The sequence below is a fragment of the Pseudonaja textilis genome, chromosome 11 (genome assembly GCF_049901715.1).
Source record: "Pseudonaja textilis isolate UNSWEBS1 chromosome 11, rPseTex1.2, whole genome shotgun sequence".
Lineage (NCBI taxonomy): Eukaryota > Metazoa > Chordata > Lepidosauria > Squamata > Elapidae > Pseudonaja > Pseudonaja textilis.
Genome location: NC_142000.1, coordinates 1,684,611 through 1,699,159, shown reverse-complemented (window position 1 = coordinate 1,699,159; position 14,549 = coordinate 1,684,611). Strand labels below are relative to the sequence as shown.

Sequence of the window (14,549 nt, the reverse complement as noted above, 5' to 3'; positions counted from 1 at the left end):
ATCCCTGGCTTTGCCTGCGGGGAAGGGGGGCTGGGCCGCCCTAGGAGCTGCTCCACGATCAGCACTCCTCTTCTCCCGCTTGTCTTTTGCAACGACGGAGGCGGAATCCCCGTAGCCGCAGCCGGACAGGAAGGTGAAGGGCGCTGGAGGAGACGCGGCGCCCGCCCGCCGCAGCGTTTACATCTGCGGCAGGCCGGGCCTCGACCCCGCCCCCGCGCCATGCCCCTTCCCTGCCGGGAAGCAGCCCTGCGCACGTCCCTCAGCCGAGCTCTGTCCCGCATCTTTCCTGATTCCCCGTTCCCGGCCGGCGGCCCAAGCGGCTTCCCTTCCGTCCCCTGAGAGCCGCCGGAGGAGCAGCAGCAGCAGCAGCAGCACCAGGCCGGCCTCCAGCTGGAAAGGGGCAGCTTCGCGCGCCCACGTTTGGTCGCCCTCGCCTGCCGTCTTCGAGGGGGGGGGAGAAGGGGGAGGCTCCGCGCTTCCGGTCTTTGCCGCCCCTTCCGCCACGTGGGTGGCCCGAGGCGCCATGGCGACGGTTTCGCCTCGGGTGCTTTTGGGGCTGCGCGACGCCGCCGTCGTCCCGCCGGGCGATGGCCTCCCGTCGCAGGGCACCGCCAGCAAGCTGGGCGGGTCTCCGGTGGGTTTTGGAGGCCCGGAGCCGGTCGCCGTCGCTTCCTCCTCCGGGCGGTCTGGGTGGGGTAGATAGAGGGAGCCCGGGCTTGATGGGCTCGGCCGAGCGAGGGTCCCCGCCTGAAACCTCGGGACTGTGGAAGAAACGGGAGGGCCTCGAGCCTCTGCCTTCCCTCTGCTGCGCTTGCCCCGCGGTGCTGGCGATAGCGAGGCGGGGTGCAACGGGACGCCGTGCTGGTCCCGGCTTTTCCTCGGAGCGCGAGGAGGAGGCGCCGGGTTGGGTAGCCGGGGGTCCTCCGTGGGTTGGAAACCCTCGGCCGAAATTGAGCTGGCCAGCTTTATGCCGGCTGGGCAGTTGGGGGGAAGGGGTAGCTGGGAGCCGCTTCCTTTGCAGGGTGTCTGCAGGCATTAGACCAGCTGGTTAGAGGGCGGCCTAACCAGCACACCTGGGGGCTTTTTCTGGCAGAAAAGAAAAGAAAAGAAAGATCCTTTATTGAAGATTGAACAATGGCAGGTTCTTTCCTTTTCTCCTAGGATTGGAAGCTCTCCGTCCCCGGGATCCATCCCTCCTGTGAGGTTTGCAGGGCTGGCTTGCTCCACGTGGTGCAAATCTATTGCCCCCTTGAAGGCTCACAGTACCACCGGGTCATCAACGTTTTTGCTTGTGCCACAGAAAGCTGCTGGGGGAATTCTGAAAGGTGGTTTGAGTTTTATCTCAGGCAGAACTTCATGTGTTTATGTGAAATTTGTGTAGCTAATCTAAGAAGTCATGCAATGTTGTCCCCAATTCGGGTCTGAGCCTGGTGCCAAAGCCAAGGATGGACGCCAGACACCAGGTGCAGGTTTTCTGATTGCCTTTTACTGGAGTCCTCCAAGGAAAAGGGGCTCCTGGTCAAAATGCCAAGAGCCAAGAACAAAGGATTGAGTAAGTTTTATACATTTTCACTAAAGGAGAAGGTGAGACAAAGCGAGATAATAAGAAATATCATCTAATAAACATTTTAGTAATAATTCTATAATTTGTTCTATTGGTCTCTAGCTTGTCCCTATTCCCAAGTCTTGGCTAATGAATGCTCTAGGAATTATCTAATACACATTTGATTTGCTGCAAGCCTAACTCTTATCTGAGGTCTGCAAGTTGGCTAACTCTGTTATTTTTATCAGCTTTCCAATTAGCCAGGATTGTTACAAGATTCACACACACATATCCTCCTGTGATAAGCATTCTTTGTTCTTGCCAGGCAGACTCCACAATTACAGGCTTCCTGATTTACTCTGAAGTATGTGCCATGACCTGGCTTTATTTTAGCAGATTGCCCATCAATGTAATACTTCACTCTGTAAAGTTCTTAATATTTTCTGCAATCTCCAGATTCCTATTGCAAGAGTTTGCAAGACAGTTATGGATGAGCACTTTCCTTGCATGCCAAAGACCTCAAATGGTAAAGAATATTCCAGAGATGTGATTTGGTTCAGGGACTCCAGCAAATCATAAACATAGTTTACAGGTTCAGCAGCTGTTTGAAGTTGTGACACTGTTGAACAATTGCTATGTGCAACTGGTCCTTGAAGTCCCAGTTGTCACACTTAAGACAGTCACATAATCACAATTTGCAGCCTTCCCCACAAGCAAAGTCAATGGGGAAACAGGCAGGAAAGGTCACAAATCATTCCCATAAGCCACTCCCACAGCTTTTTCTCCCAATGACCCTGCTACCCAACATCCCCCTGCCTTCACTCCCTATCATACATTTGCCTGCCCAAGGTTGGTCAACACCCTTACCTACCTGTATCCCGTAACACCCACCTGCCAACTGGCCTCATGAGCTGACTGGGACTTGATGTTTCCTGCTGGCTTCTCCATTGATTTTACTTGTGGAAGTTGCAAGTCATGTGGCCATGTGAGGTCCTTGCTTAACAATCCACCATCCTCATTTAACAATGGCAAGCGAGACTGGGAATTGCAATTGCTAAGTGATGAAGTTACAGGATTTGTTTTACAATGGAAATTGCCATCATCAAGCAAGGACTCCTTGTATGGCTTAGTATGCTGTGTGAAGCCAGCCACTGTAACTTATAACCCATAGTTTATTTTTTACTCTGTTGTGGTAATCTGTTGTAATAAAGCAAACCATATGTTGCATGAATACTGTGCAAAGCAAAATAGACTAGTGGCCTGTTTTAAAATCAGGTGGCATCCTGCATTAGTTCACCCAATGAGAACATGGCAGAAAAGGAATACAAATTAGAAATGTCTTTATTTATGCAGGTTACCTTTTTCCCTTAAGCTGTCAAATCTAGTAAAGTTACTGGGATGTAATTTTGTTAGCATTAATTAATTTGTGTCTCTTGCTATTGTCTGTACTATGTTTTTAAAGCTGGAAGGTGTTACGATCCCAGTATTTGCAAGTCCCAAGAAACGAAACACAAGGCTGCACATGGAAGCAGGTATTGTGAGCTGCAGAGAATATATTCTGTAATCAGTTGCAGGTGGACCGGGTCAGCTTTCTAACTGTGGAGGAACTTCTAATGTAGAAGTACAAGCCTTTGCTTAACTATTGATTAAAAAATTCACGTTAGAATTGGGGCATTTCATGGCTATTGAACTGGTAGCTTGTATCTAGTACCTAAGTGTCAGTGAAACATAGGGAGAGATAGCATTATATGCATTAGTCTGTTGAAACACAAGGGTAGCTTGCAACATGCTACAAGATAATATGTGTATTCTTCACCAGAATATATTTATTATATCTGTGCACCTCGTCTCAATATAGCTACTGTATATAGCTCAGTATAGTTATATGGAGGCAATCGGCATGAGCTTAAATGGATCTGGGAATAGTAGAGGACAAGAAGGCCTGGAGGAATGTTGTCCATGGGGTCGCGATGGGTCGGACACGACTTCACGACTAACAACAGCAACAAGTTATATGGAATATTAATGGGAAGACTAACATGCCTTTTTACATCAACTTCCCAGTCTGGGTGCAAGGATAGGCAAACATTCTCTGTGAACCAGAAGCGTTCTACTATGTGTTGGTTAGGTTATAATAGGCTGAACAATGTTCAAATCGTTAAAAAAAATGCCTAATTTATTTTTGTTCAAGTTTCTTTCTTAATGTGGTACCTGCTCCAGTTGGGATTGGCATATTTCACTCCTGGAGGATGTCCTTCATCCAACCTCTTGCCATCCCAGCTCCACCATATTGACAAGAGGAACGAAGGCTGTCTCAAAACTAATGCCCAGCCTGAAATTTAGCTGAAATTGGCCTAGAGAATGTATCAGAGTTTCTCTCCAAAATACAGTTAAATTTGAGGGGTCTTTCACACTCAGCTTGCTGGTTTTCTTAAAGATGTTTCATACCCAAACTAGGTAATATCCTCAGTGCTAGTAGAGAGTGGCTTTTGCTTTTATTTTCTGGTGGCTTGCTTTGTTAGCACTGATGGTCTTGGAGGTTTTTTTGGTTGGACTGTTTCCTGTTAGCTTGTTTGGCAGTTTCTTGTTTGGGGTATTGTTCATTTCTTGATTGCTGGTTGGTCTGATGTTAATCTTGGCATTAATCTTGGATCATCTGGGGGTTGATTGCTGTTAGGAAACTTCTTTTGGTCTTTTTGTTCCTCTTTGGCTTGTTGATTGTCTCTTTTGCCTAGTATGTAGATGCTTATGTGCCCCTTGATGGCCAATTGGTCAGAACACCAATGGTCACAACATCAATCCATGAACGCCAAGGAGAAGTCAGATGACATGATGAAAACTCTTCAATTTCACAATATATGGGCAGACTAACCATAGTTTCAACTGGACAGCTGTCACCAATCCTAAACCAAGCCAAATCCAAAAATGCTACCGAATTCCAGGAAGCCTGGCATCTTGACAAATTGGCCACTAATAAACACATAAGCCACATGCTATGCAAAAGAGGCAAACCACAAGCTAAAAAGGAAACAGAAAGATCAAACCACCTTCCTATCAGCAATCGACAATCAGATGAGCCATGATCAATGCAAAGATTAACATCAGACCAATGATCAAGAAGTAAGCAGCATCCCAATCAAAGAACTACCAAACCAGCTAACAGTAAACAGCCCAACCAAAGAAACTCCGAAGACCAAGAAACTTCCACCAACCCTGATGGGACAAGCTGCTAGAATATAAATTAAGAGCAGATCCCATTCCTTACTAGCACTGATGATGTTACCTAGTTCAGGTAATAAAACACTTGCACTAAGTACCCCTCATTTCAACCCCGAGCTACAAATATTCTCCTTTATCATTTTAATTTGATTTTTCTATAGCCATGTGTTCAATTTCAAAGATGTTTTCAGCTGTTCAAAACCTTCACTGTGTCCCCTGAAAGAAGCATAAAGAGCTCAAAGGTACAGCTCTGTTCTTATTCTGACCAAGGCTTCCCAAGACCGTAATTAAGCACACACTTAGTCCAAAGAACTCTTGTTTTATTTCAGCGCTGGGAATTATGTTCATTCCCAGCCTGTAATGAGTCCCAAACAGTCCCTCAAGATAAGCACCCACCTTTCTCTCCTTTGAAGTGCTGCCAACAACTAAAGTGCCAAATGAACTGTAAAAAACCAACCGAAGTACAAAGTCCACACAGAGCTTCAAGGATGAATCTGAACAGAACGAACGGCTTTGCTTCCTGCAAAGGTTTCTCTACCTTTGCACTTCCTTTATATCTTAGGGGAGGGGCAATCACCTCCAAGCCTTGCTCCCGAGTCGCCCCTTCTGCTTAAGCTGCTCTTGCCTTCTAGGAGCTCTGCGCACTGCACACACGCGCAGTGCAAACAGACTCCCCTTGTTCCTCTGCCTCGCTGCTGCCAGACTCTGGAGCCTCCGAAGGCAGCACCCCATTCCCAGGTGGCCCTGGTCCCATCTCTTCATCAAACGCAGGAACCTCGTTCGAGTCCTCTCCAGACTCCCGGACTGGTCCCCATTCTTCCCCACAGTCCGATTCTGCTGCTGTCTGCACCAGCTGCCGGCGAGCCACAACAGTTCTGCAGGCAGAAGGCCCCAACCAGATTTATATATTAGTTAAGTTATATAGCTGCCCATCTCAAACATGACTCATATTGGCATTGAAAAAAAGAATATAAATATACCCTGACTCCTCAAGGCCTGGAAAAGTCTCCAGCTGGATGGATTGAAGCAACTGCTTTATAGCTGCTTGGATCGGGCTCTGCATAAGTCACTTCTGTATCCCTTGGTTTGATAGGAGCAAGAATGGACCCAAGCAGCCACGGACTGGTGCAGTGGAGCAGATGACTGGGGAGAGGACTGTGAAGAGGCACCTTCTGAGCTGTGTGGGACTTCCAGCTCTTTCCCCAGAGAAACACAGTGTGCAGCTCTGCTGCAGAGGATGAGCCTGGGGGGAAACACCGGGGCCCTTTGTGATCTGACCCGGGAAGAGCAGATCAAGCCCCGCAGCCACGGCCCTGAGTTCCAGCCCTACTACATCAGTGTAGTGGATGAAGAAGACTACCTCTGTTGGGACCACCTGGATGATGCCCAGAGGCTCCTAAAGGAGTATCAGCAGAGGGAGGATGTGGATTTGGAACATTGGATGTCAGCAAGGTGAGGCTTGAGCCAAGGTGAACCTGAAAGTTTTCTCTGGGTTGCGAAGGTCCTAGAGTTGTACCAAGCAACAGCCAGGTCTGCAGATAAGGAGAATGTACTTCATAGAATGGAGTATATTCAAGAGACTTGCTATTTGAATATTTATAGTTTTCTATTGTAGGCTTCAAAGCAGCTCACAAAAGTACAAACCATTCAGGTAATAAAAGTACAAATGTAATGTAAAGTCTTGCTATAACTTTAGATCACAATGATGCCAAAAATGAACTTGAGCAGAGGCTTTGAAGAACAAAATCAAACTTTAATTTGATCAAGCAAAGTTAGGGTAAAACTAATCCACACATATACACAAGATAAACATGAGAGGAAGGCTACAAAGCATGTGGGACAATGAAAGTCATATACTTTAACTGCCTCGTAAAACTCTCTAACTTAGATTTACATCTTCCTGCAAAAGACAGCTCTTTTTCTGGCAACGTTTACCTTTCGTTATCTCTTCTCCTATTGTCTTCCTAATTGATCACAACTGACCACTTGAGGCTATTAACAGCATACTTCAAAGGTATGGATTACTCTGGGAGGCTTGGGATGCATTACATTCCCAGAGGATGCGGGGTGAGATGTGTCAATCCAGGAAAACTGATGGATTCAGATTGATTTAGATGGGAGAGCTATATGCCTTAATAGGAGGAGGATAGAACTGATTGCAGGCATGTGTTTATAATTGTTTTACAACAAGTGAATGGTTATGGAAATCTTTTTTTACAACAGCAAGATAACAAACGTGTACAGAGTGGTAAATGCTTAACTGTTATGGTTATGGCTGAGGTCTCGGAGAGCAAGGGCTAAGATGAGGGGCCTGCGTGTGACGCAGGGATGGGGCCAGGACCATCAGGGAGTGGAGCGCTGTCTTTGGGGATTGTGGAAGCTGGCAGCAATGAGGAAGAGATCCCCGAGGAGCCTGGGCCCAGTGGGCGTGCGCGCAGGGCTGCTCGAAGGAAAGAGCAACTGCAGCAGCACGGGAGACTCGGGAGTAAGGCTGCAAGGTGATGACCCCTCCCTTAAGAGATAAAAGCCAGCCCTCAGAGGTGGGATTCTTTGCAGGAAGCAAAGAGGTTCTTGCACTTCAAGTCTTGTGGAAGTTTGGTTTGTGTTTGGAGACTTTTGGTTTTGATTATTTCCTTGCAATTTAATCTAGTGTTCTTGGCAGACGTGACCAGCTTGTTCTTATCTGGGACAATTAGTTTTCAATAGCGTTTTACTATGAATGAACAGAATTCACAGAGAAGCATTAAAGAGGTTTTGCTTTTATCTCTGTTTGGTATTTGTTTGCTTTGAATGAGGCTTGGGTCAGAACATTAACAGAAATAATTCTACATATACATTATAGAACAAATGCCTATAAAGTAACTTTCTACTTAATGCTATAATATATTCTATTACATTTCTTTATTTATTATTACTATTCCCTTCAGTAAAAATGATCAGGATCAGTCATAAAGTCAACAGCATAAAATTACTATAGATAAATCTTCCTCCAGGTAGGATAAACCAGGCAGAGCTCCAACCCTGATGTCATGGCTCTTAACCACATCCTGTGGATATCCCAGTCCCAAGTTTTCACGTTCTCGTTTAGTAGAAAACACTTCAGAGTCTACTTTGGAGTTTGTTACTAATGCAGTAATATTGTGATGGTTGTAATATCAGTGTCTCCCCTATGCTTAGTTACACCCCTGATGGCTCTGGTGAGAAGTATGAGAAGAGTGAAGCTCAAAAGAGAAACCAGATATTCTACAAATTCATGAAAAGAATTTCCTCCTGCCAGGAACAGATCTTAAGGTAGGTTAGGCCCATTTATTTAGCTTCTGTGTATTAAAAAGGCAGAATGTGTTTGGAACTAAGCTAGAATTTAGAATATCTTCGAGCCCTGCTGTCAACCGTCCCACGCAGTTCAAATAAAGACTCTTGGGCCAGTGTCATTCTCCAAGAGTATATTTTACTGAACTGATACGGATACAGAAGTAGCAACGCTAATATAATAGGTTCCCACAGCATAAATACACCCCCCCCCCATCGCACAGTCCCTTTATTTCCTCCAATCCAGGTGAAAATCACATATCCCAAATCCTCCCCGCTTTGGCAGCAGTCCAATCAGGTATCAGTTCCAGTGTTTTGGAAACCAGGTGCCTCTGGCAGGGTTGTAAATTCCTTTCCCAGGAAGATACTCGGTTAGACACCTCTGGTTCCTGCTGGTGTCCATACTCCCTTATCTCCCACAGCATTGCTCCAAGGCGGGCCGCTGATAGTGTAATGATGTTCCTGGAAAGTAGGGAAGAGGGTTATGTGGCTTCGTTTTAGCAATGGAAGGGGAGGATCTGAGGCAAACGGCGGCATCCAGCTGGCAAGTGTTTTATGTGCCTGCTGTAAACATTATAAAGTATGAACAAAAGCAGTTGCTGCCCACTGGCATGTGGCCTTGAATTTTCATGCTGTCCTTTCTGAGCAGGTTCCCCACTGCATTGGGAGGTGCCATAGGGCTGTTCCCCTTCTTAAGTAAATATCCCAACCGTTGGCTCCAATGAACTGAACTAAACTAAAAGGTGGACTTAGTTTACTTTATTGTCATTGCACCTCATACAATGAAATCAAACACTGTCTTCAGTGCACATCAGGACCATGAAAATAAACACGAACACACATCTTTCACACTCCACACATTGAACCGGAAACCCCCGACACCGCACCAACACTGCACTACACAGCAGAATTCAACAGAGCTCCTGCCCTGGGATAGAAGCTGTTTTTCAGCCTATTTGTCCTTGTTTTTATTGTCCTGTACCGTCTGCCAGATGGTAATAGTTCAAAAAAAGGGGGTTCCCAGGCTGAGATGGATCTTTGAGAAAGTTTTGAACTTTCTTAAGGCAGCAGGAGCTCTAAAGCTCTTCCAAAGAGGGGAGGGGGCAACTAATGATCTTCAGGACAATGACATTAACCCTCTGGAGTGTCCCCCTATCTGCCACTGTGTAATTGGCAAACCATACAGGGGTTCAGTAAGTTAAGATACTCTCTATGGTGCAGCGGGAGAAAGTCACCAGCAGTTTTTCGTTCAGTTGTTTTCTGAGAAGCCTCAGGTCATATAATCTCTGCTGGGCCCTTTTGACCAGGGCTGCAATGTGGGGCCCCCAGGTCAGGTTCTCTTTTAGGGTAACACCCAGAAACTTAAAACTAGCCACTTGCTCCCTTCGATCTCCATTGATAAACAAGGGCTGGAGGTCTGATCTGTTCCTTCTCTAATCCACTATAAACTCCTTGGTCTTATTGGTGTTGAGGACCAAGTTATTGTTTCCATACCACAAAAGCAAACGGACCACCTCACCTCGGTAGGCAGACTCATCGTCCCCAGAGATAAGTCCCACCACTGTTGTATCAATCTGAAGCAAAATATTTTCTCTGTGTATAGCTGAAAGTCCTTGTAACAATAAATCAAAATCAGGTATTCCAAATATAAGCCAAACATTTGGCAGCTTCTGCAGCAAAAAATGTTCACAGTTGATCTCCTGTGGTTCATACAATTGTACTACACTGTGTGTGTTGTTGTTTTATAATATACTATACATTATGTAATAGGCCATGAAATACAATGACAGTGGAATGCAAGTAGTCCTCAACTTACAACCACAACTGAACCCAGAATTTATGTTGTTAAGTGAGACATTGGTTAAGGGAGTTTGGCCCCATTTTATGACCTTTCTTGCTACCGTTGTTAAATGAATCACTGCAGATGTTAAGTTGGCAACACGGTTGTATCTGGCTTCCCCATTGACTTTGCTTGTTAAAAGGTCGCAAAAGGAGATCAGTTGATCATGGGACACTTCAACTGTCATACGTACGAGTCAGTTGCCAGGCGTCTGAATGATCACGTGACCACTGGGTTGCTGCGAGAATTGCACGTATGAAAAAAGGCTCTAAGTCACCTTTTTCAGTGACTTTTGAACGGTCACTAAATGAACTGTTGTAAGTTGAGGACTACTTGTATTATTAAACCAACCATCTGAAAAGATAGGCCTGGGTGTCTTGGGATTGGAGGAGGTCCAGAAGGGCCATGGTGGCACAGTGGTTAGAGTGCAGTGTTGCAGGCGACCTCTAAACACAGCCTGGGGTTCAATCCTGACTGGGCTCAAGGTGGACTCAGCCTTCCGTCCTTCTGAGGTCCATGAAATGAGGACCCAGATTGTTGGGGGAAATACGCTGGCATTTAAAAAGCGCTCAGAGAGTGCTGTAAAGCACTATGGAGCGAGCGGTATATAAATCTTAAGTGCCACTGCTATATCGCTATTGCTACTGCTACCGTAAGTATTCTTACTGTGTATTTTTTGTTTAGCTGCCTAGCTTTTTCCCTAAATGGAAGCTTGGCGTAATAATAAGTTTGGGACCTTTTGCCTCTTAGATACTCCTGGAATGGCCAACCTTTATTTATTAACCCCCCACCTGCAGACTTCCAGACAAGAATCCCACCCTGTAACAACTGCAGAAGCAGGAGAATCTTTGAATTCCAGCTGATGCCAACCCTAGTCAACATGCTGAAGACCAGAGAAAATGGTAGGCAGCCTGAATTAAGATGTTGGCTGGCAATTAGTTGTTGGGTTTTTTTGGGGGGGGGGTGTCACCTTTCTGTGGTGTAAATAGGGAAGAGGGGCTGGGTAGAAAACTGGAGGCTCTACTTCAGAATGGATGGCTGTTCTGCTGATTTCTGCCTATATACTGCTTCTGTTTGCAAAGGTCTTGTCAATCTGGTTTGGCTGTGCTATTACTTCTGCAGATTTCTATTACAATAAATTATTTTTTTCCCCAGTCTGCCAGACTAGCTGATCATTGAGATGCTAACAGCTTGCGGGCAATAAGTCCCAGGGAGGCTTAACCTCCAAATCCTTGGAATTCAGAAGGGGCGGTCATATCACACTCCCTTAAGTGTTGGTATCTGCGCTTCTTTCCCAGACCTTTCGGACTTCTTGCAAACATACAAGGCAGGAAGGACCAGGGGAAGCTCCTGCACTGGTGAAGAACATGCTTAGCCTCTTTTAGATACAGTTGTTTGGATTTGCTTTAAGCGGATGATCGCACGGAAGTGACTGAGGCAGGACTTTGCTCAGTTATCTGGTAGAGATTCAGTTGGTTGGTTCTGAAAATGTGGTTGAGGGTCCTTGCAGCTGGCCCCGCTGTGGTCTGGACCAGTGGTGGGATTCAAACACTTACCACCGGTTCAGTGGGCGTGGCTTGGTGGGCATGCTTTGTGTGTGTGCACGCACTTTGCATGCACACACATGCCAAACAGACACTTTGCGCAGGCACAGAGGCATTCCAACTCACCTCCTGCAAGCCTCCACTCTGGGAGTTGAAGTCCACAAGTCTTAAAGTGGCCACGGTTGGAGGCCCCTGCTCTAGGGCTCTTCTGTTAAGAGTAATCTGATGGGACCCTGGAAGAGGGCATTTTCTGTCGTTGTGCCTATCCCTCTCCCCTGAAATACATAGGGCTCAGTCCCTCCTTGCTTTCCAGAAGTCTGCTCAGACTTGGGTCTTCCCTCAGGTGTCAGGGGAGGGAGGTATGAGCCCAGCATTTGGGACATCTTTTGAGAGACTCCTGATTGTGTGGGTGAGGGTTGACTTTAATCCTGTGTTTTTATGGTCTCTTCTTTGTTTGAAGGACAACACTTTCGTAAATTATCTCTTTACATGCATTTGTGATGAGGGCAATAACCTTGAAAAGGCTCTCTCTCTTTTTTTTGGCAGATACATCAGTAGAATTTGGAACTGCGCTAGTCTACACGTGTGAGAAAAGTTGTTGGACAGCCGGTTGTTCTTCACCCTTGGAAGAATTTATTTTTGTACAAGAAGATCCAGACCAGCGATTGTTTAAATAGATTCTATTTCATTCTTTGCCGAACCGAAGGCACACAAGAAGAGTGAATCAGATATATGAAGCCCTGTAGTTTGTCGAAAAGGGAAATGTTGGCCTCCACTGGTCCTATCTGGCTAATATTGTCCAGGCTCAGAAGCATATATTGTGTACATGTGCACCCACGGACGACTCTGTAATGCCTTTTGTGTTGGGGGCGGGGTTTCTGCATCTTCCCACTACAGCTGGGTTGGCCATTCTGATGCAGGGAGAAGCAGCGATTTTTTTCCCAATTTCCTGGAGGTCATGGATGTGGTCCTGGAGGCATGGTGGTCAGTGTGTGCTCCCTTCAAAATCCAAGAAAGAAATACCCAGACGCCATGGATCAGAGCAAAGTTATTCTTTTACTGGAAATTAAAGTGGAAGCTACAGATGGAATTCCGAATCTGAGAATTTGGCGCGCAGATCACATATACAAAGGAATGGAATTGTTCCCACCCCCCAAAGTCCAGAAGTCTCTTCCAATTAAAAGTTCTGAATACGATCATGTGGGCATCTTCAGGTGGTGATGAGGCCTCTGTCCGTTGACCTTGACGTATTTTGATAAAACTTCGCAGCTGCGCAAAAAGGGATAGAAGCTAGCAAGGAAATGGAAAGTTGAAAAGAAGAAATCATACACCCCCTCCTTTTGCTTACCCACAGTAAAGGAATGCAAAACACCTCCAGCTCTCTTCCGCCCCACAATTACCCCTCCCCCCATTGCTAATGACAGCTGAAAGAATTAAGCCTGGCAGCAGAGAAGATACAGTAGGTAGGATATGAGAGAGATAAATGAGATAGATAGCGGTTAGGGTAGCCGAAGAGATCTTGAGGCTGACACACGGCCTTTTGGGTGTTGGAGCAGCCCTTCTGGAATGACCTTAACAGGTTTAATTCTTCTCTCCCATTTGACCCGCCTTTCAGAAAAAGCTTCTCCAGCAGGCTTTTGAGACCTGATATCCTATGTTGGGCCTGGGATTTGATTATCATATGTATCAGAGGGGGTATTCAGCCGGTTCTGACCAGTTCTAGAGAACTGGTAACGGAAATGTTGAGTATTGCTCAGATCTGTTGGAAGGGAAGGGGAGATTTCCAGAGCTCCCTGGAACCCAGTTGTGGAAGCCAGCACTTTCCACTTCCACTGCCCATCAGAGGTGGGATTCACAGGTTCTGACCAATTCTGGAGAACCGGTAGCGGAAATTTTGAGTAGTTGGGAGAACCGGCAAATCCTGCCTCTGACTGGCCCCGCCAACCCCATCTATTCTCTGCCTCCTAAGTCCCAGCTGATCGGCTGGGTCTTCTTTTGTTGCCCTGCCCAGGAGAACGGAGCTGGAAAGCAGGTTACTGGGGTGGGGAGGGAAGGGGGATTTTGTAGTAACCTTTCCCTGCCACGCCCACCAAGCCATGCCCACAGAACCGGTTGAAATGTTGAATCCCACCACTGATACTTATCATATTGCTGTATATTCCTATCTCGTGACCTACCAAGAGTCATAGGACTGCAACATGGTATAAATTTGATTAATAAATACTGTTACTTTCTGCATAGCCTGTCTAGAGTAGTAGACCCCAGCTTCTATGGATCAAGTACTCAGTGCTTATTCTTGTGCTGCTGTGATCAGTGCTGTCTTTCAGTCTAACTCTTTCCTGCCACTGCTAGAATTTCCCAATATCTGCCACCGCAGCTATTGAGGGTACATCCCACATGAGGTCACACTTTGCCATGGCACATGGAATAGAGTAGAATTCTTTATTGGCCAAGTGTGATTGGATACACAAGGAATTTGTCTTTGATGCAAATGCTCTCAGTGCACATAAAACAAAAGATACATCCGTCAAGAGTCAAGAATCATCAGGTACAAGACTTAATGATACTCATGGAGTACAAATAAGCAATCAGATCACACTAGGAAACAGTCAATATAATTCGTAAGGATACAAGAGACAAAGTTACAGTCCTACAGTCACAAGTGGGAGGGGATGGGTGATAAGGAGTGATGAGAAGATTAATAGTAGTGCAGACTTGGTAAATAGTTGGACAGTATTGAGGGAATTATTTGTTTAGTAGAGTGATCATCTTCTGCTGGATCTTCCACGGCTGCTGCTACCTCTCAGCCGCCCATCTTTGGGTGCCATCTTACTGATGCACTCTTGGATGCTCTAGGTTTCATCCATGACAGCAACTTTGGCACTCACCAATCCGCACCCCACTGACTGGTTGGTGTACAGTCTTTGGATGTTGGGGTGGAAACCACTACATTGTGAGGAGCTTCCAGATCTTCACGAACACTTGAGGAAGGCTCTCAGAGTCCTGTTGATTGTGTATAGTGCCAGGCATACACAAACCCATGTGTGTGGCTCTGAATCAGATCGATGTGCCTAACCCTATCCTCATGGGCAAT

The 14,549-nt window shown here is 46.2% G+C and overlaps 1 protein-coding gene and 1 long non-coding RNA gene across 2 annotated transcripts; one reads left to right on the top strand and one right to left on the bottom strand.

Annotated features, from left to right (window-relative positions):
• Nucleotides 1-492: 492 nt before the first annotated feature.
• On the top strand, nucleotides 493-12,545 carry PDCD2L (programmed cell death 2 like). The gene is made up of 7 exons (XM_026714331.2): nucleotides 493-634; nucleotides 1,162-1,325; nucleotides 3,006-3,075; nucleotides 5,856-6,214; nucleotides 7,940-8,053; nucleotides 10,662-10,813; nucleotides 12,002-12,545. Exons 1-7 carry the CDS (start codon nucleotides 524-526, stop codon nucleotides 12,130-12,132), a joined length of 1,101 nt encoding a protein of 366 aa, XP_026570116.1. The 5' UTR covers nucleotides 493-523; the 3' UTR covers nucleotides 12,133-12,545.
• Nucleotides 12,328-13,135, bottom strand: LOC148124812 (uncharacterized). The gene is made up of 2 exons (XR_015744924.1): nucleotides 13,033-13,135; nucleotides 12,328-12,454 (listed from the first exon to the last, which is right to left on the bottom strand). It is a non-coding gene; the product is annotated as an uncharacterized LOC148124812 (long non-coding RNA).
• Nucleotides 13,136-14,549: the final 1,414 nt, after the last annotated feature.